The sequence below is a fragment of the Carlito syrichta genome, unplaced genomic scaffold, assembly GCF_000164805.1.
Source record: "Carlito syrichta isolate Samal-C Ts95f unplaced genomic scaffold, Tarsius_syrichta-2.0.1 Scaffold135623, whole genome shotgun sequence".
Taxonomy (NCBI): domain Eukaryota; kingdom Metazoa; phylum Chordata; class Mammalia; order Primates; family Tarsiidae; genus Carlito; species Carlito syrichta.
The window spans coordinates 28778-31695 of record NW_007079719.1 but is presented as its reverse complement, the minus strand read 5'-3'; the positions used below and the strand labels follow the sequence as shown (position 1 = coordinate 31695).

The 2918-nt window shown below is 52.4% G+C and overlaps 1 protein-coding gene across 1 annotated transcript in view; it reads left to right on the top strand.

Annotated features, from left to right (window-relative positions):
• Positions 1-2918, top strand: part of TAS1R1 (taste 1 receptor member 1) — a 13414-nt gene that overhangs the window by 4451 nt on the left and 6045 nt on the right. Inside the window, exon 2 of the mRNA XM_008049450.2 lies at positions 2221-2527. Coding sequence (XP_008047641.2) covers positions 2221-2527 — 307 coding nt within the window. The remainder of the gene's footprint in view (positions 1-2220; positions 2528-2918) is intronic.

Below are 2918 nucleotides of genomic sequence, written 5' to 3'. Positions count from 1 at the left end.
CACTGCACTCCAGTCTGGGCGACAGAGTGAGACTCCAACTCAAAAAAAAAAATTTATTGTAGAGATGAGGTCTCGCCAAATTGCCCAGGCTGGCCTCAAACCTGTGAACTCAGGCAATCCTCTCACCTCAGCCTCCCAAAGTGCTGGGATTATAGACGTGAGCCACCATGCCCAGCCAGCTTTATATACTTTTACAATATTAGGTAAGCCATGAGCTAACAGCAGAGTCTCCAGTTATCTGGTCACAAGTTTTGATCACCATCTCAACCTTTTAAGGTCACAAGGTCCTTCTAGATAATGGAAGTCCCTGTCTAACTAGATGTGGGCTATCCTAAGAGCATCACATCTGTGTTTTGGGTAATTCCCTATTATTTCTGTGATTTACTGCACTGCTAGTTTTGCATTCCAACCGCAAGGTGGTCAGGTCTGACATGCCTGGTTGGTTAGATGAAGGTTGTATACAGATAACATGTTTGAATGCTTACCCTATTTTATTTCATTTATTTATTTTAAGAAGGCAGGATTTATTGAGAGGACAGAAAAGTTCCCACAGTGGGCGGGGACCCGAAGGGGTTGCCCTACTTACCCTATTTTAATTTAGATCTGCCTGTAAGAAACTTATCTACCTATATGTCTAAGCTATACTGGTGAGGGCAGAGTGCGGTGGCTTACACCTGTAATCCCAGCACTTTGGGAAGTTGAGGTGGGAGGATTGCTTGGGCCCAGGAGTTCAAGACCAGCCTATGCAACATAGAAAGTCCTCAGCTCTACAGAAAAATTTTTTAAAAAATTAGCCAGGTGTGGTGGCATCCATGAACCCAGGAGGCTGAGGCTGCAGTGAACTGTGATTGCGCCACTGCACTCCAGCTTGGTTGACAGAATGAGACCCTGACTCAAAAGGAAAAAAAAAAACGTGGGCATGGTGGCTCATGCCTGGAACCCCAGCACTTTGGGGGCCAAGGTGGGAGGATTGTTTGAGCCCAGGAGTTGGAGACCAGTCTGGGCAACATAGTAAAGACTTCATCTCTGGTCGGGCATGGTGGCTCAAGCCTGTAATCCCAGCACTTTGGGAGGCCAAGGAGAGAGGACTGCCTGAACTCAGGGGTTCGAGACCAGACTGGGCAACTTGGTGAGACCTTGTCTCTGCAATAAATAAAAAATTTAGCTGGGCATGGTGGCATGCTCTTGTAGTTCTGGCTACTTGGAAGGCTGAGGCAGAAGGATCACCTGAACCCAGCAGGTCGAGGCTGTGATGGCTGTGAACATGCCACTACACTCCAACCCGGGAGACAAAGCGAGACTCCAACTCAAAAAAAAAAAAAAAAAGGTTGGCATTGGTGGCTTAGCCTGTAATCCCAGCACTTTGGGAAGCCGAGGAGAGTGGATTGCCTGAGCCCACGGGTTCAAGACCAGCCCAGGCAACTTGGCGAGACCTTGTCTCCCCAATAAAATTTTAAAAACTAACCAGGTATGGTAGCGTACGCTTATAGTTCCGGCTGCTTGGAAGGCTGAGGTGGAAGGATCACCGGATCCCAGCAGGTCGAGGCTGGGGTGGCCGTGAGTGTGCCAGTGCACTCTAGCCTGGGCAACAGAGCGAGACTCCAATTCAAAAAAAGAAAAAAAGACTTTATCTCTACAAAATGAATGAATGAATGGATGACCAATCCTGGCTGACCTCTGACCTCCTCACCAGGGCTCAAGGTTCTAATGTGCCTGTCCAAAGGGGGTGGCACATGGCATTTCTCCAGCTTGTTGCTATCTTTCCCCAGGCTTGCTAACACCCACTGGAGCTCCATCTGTGGAGGGCCTGGACAGATGACCTCACAGTTTCCTTCTAACCCCATACTTTTTTTTTTTTGAGTTGGAGTCTCACTCTGTCACCCAGACTGGAGTGCAATGGCCACTCCCGGCCACCGCAGCCTCGACCTGCTGGGCTCTGGCGATCCTTCTGCCTCAGCCTTCCAAGTAGCTGCAACTACAGGTGTGCGCTATCATGCTCGGCTAGTTTTTGATTTGTTGTAGAGATGAGGTCTCGTCAAGTTGCCCAGGCGGGTCTCGAACCCGCGGGCTCAGGCAATCCACTCACCCCGGCCTCCCAAAGTACTGGGATTACAGGCTGAGCCACCGAGCCCGGCCCTAACCCCATATCTTGGGAGTCTGGGAGGCTAGGGGCTTTCCCTGGCTTTGTCCTTCTCAGTTCTTGTTCTGTGTGCCCCTCAGAACCTGCGGCTTCAATGGCCACGGTTACCACCTCTTCCAGGCCATGCGGCTCAGCATCGAGGCAATCAACAACTCCACGGTCCTGCTGCCCAATGTCACCCTGGGCTATGAGCTGTATGACGTGTGCTCGGAGTCGGCCAACGTGTATGCCACGCTGAGCGTGCTCTCCTTGCCAGGGACGCGCCACATAGACATCCAAGGGGACTTTCTCCACTACTCCCCCAAGATTGTGGCGGTGATTGGGCCTGACAGCACCGACCACGCTGCCACCACAGCTGCACTGCTGAGCCCTTTCCTGGTGCCCCTGGTAAGCGAGAGCCTCAGAGCTTTGCCTGTGTCCCTTCTGGCAAGTCCAGCATGGACCAGGGCTGGTGGCAAGAGCTGTTGTTCCTGGGGCTAGTCAGGTCCAGACCTCCTGGGCGTCACTGCTTCTTAGTCAGTTGCAGAGGTTCCCACCCACCATGGTACCTGCCCCAGCCTTCCTTCCTCTCCAGGGGTGGCTTCCAGCTCTCCCAGTCGCCACCCCATTCTCCTTTGGAATGAGGCCATTCAGCTGTACATCCGCTGACCTTCCCCCCTCCACCCAGAGCTCCCATCACCTTTGTTAAGAAGGGATGCTGAGCCGGGTTCGGTGGCTCAGCCTGTGATCCCCGCGCCTTTGGGAGGCTGAGGTGAGTGGATTGCCTGAGCCCGCGGGT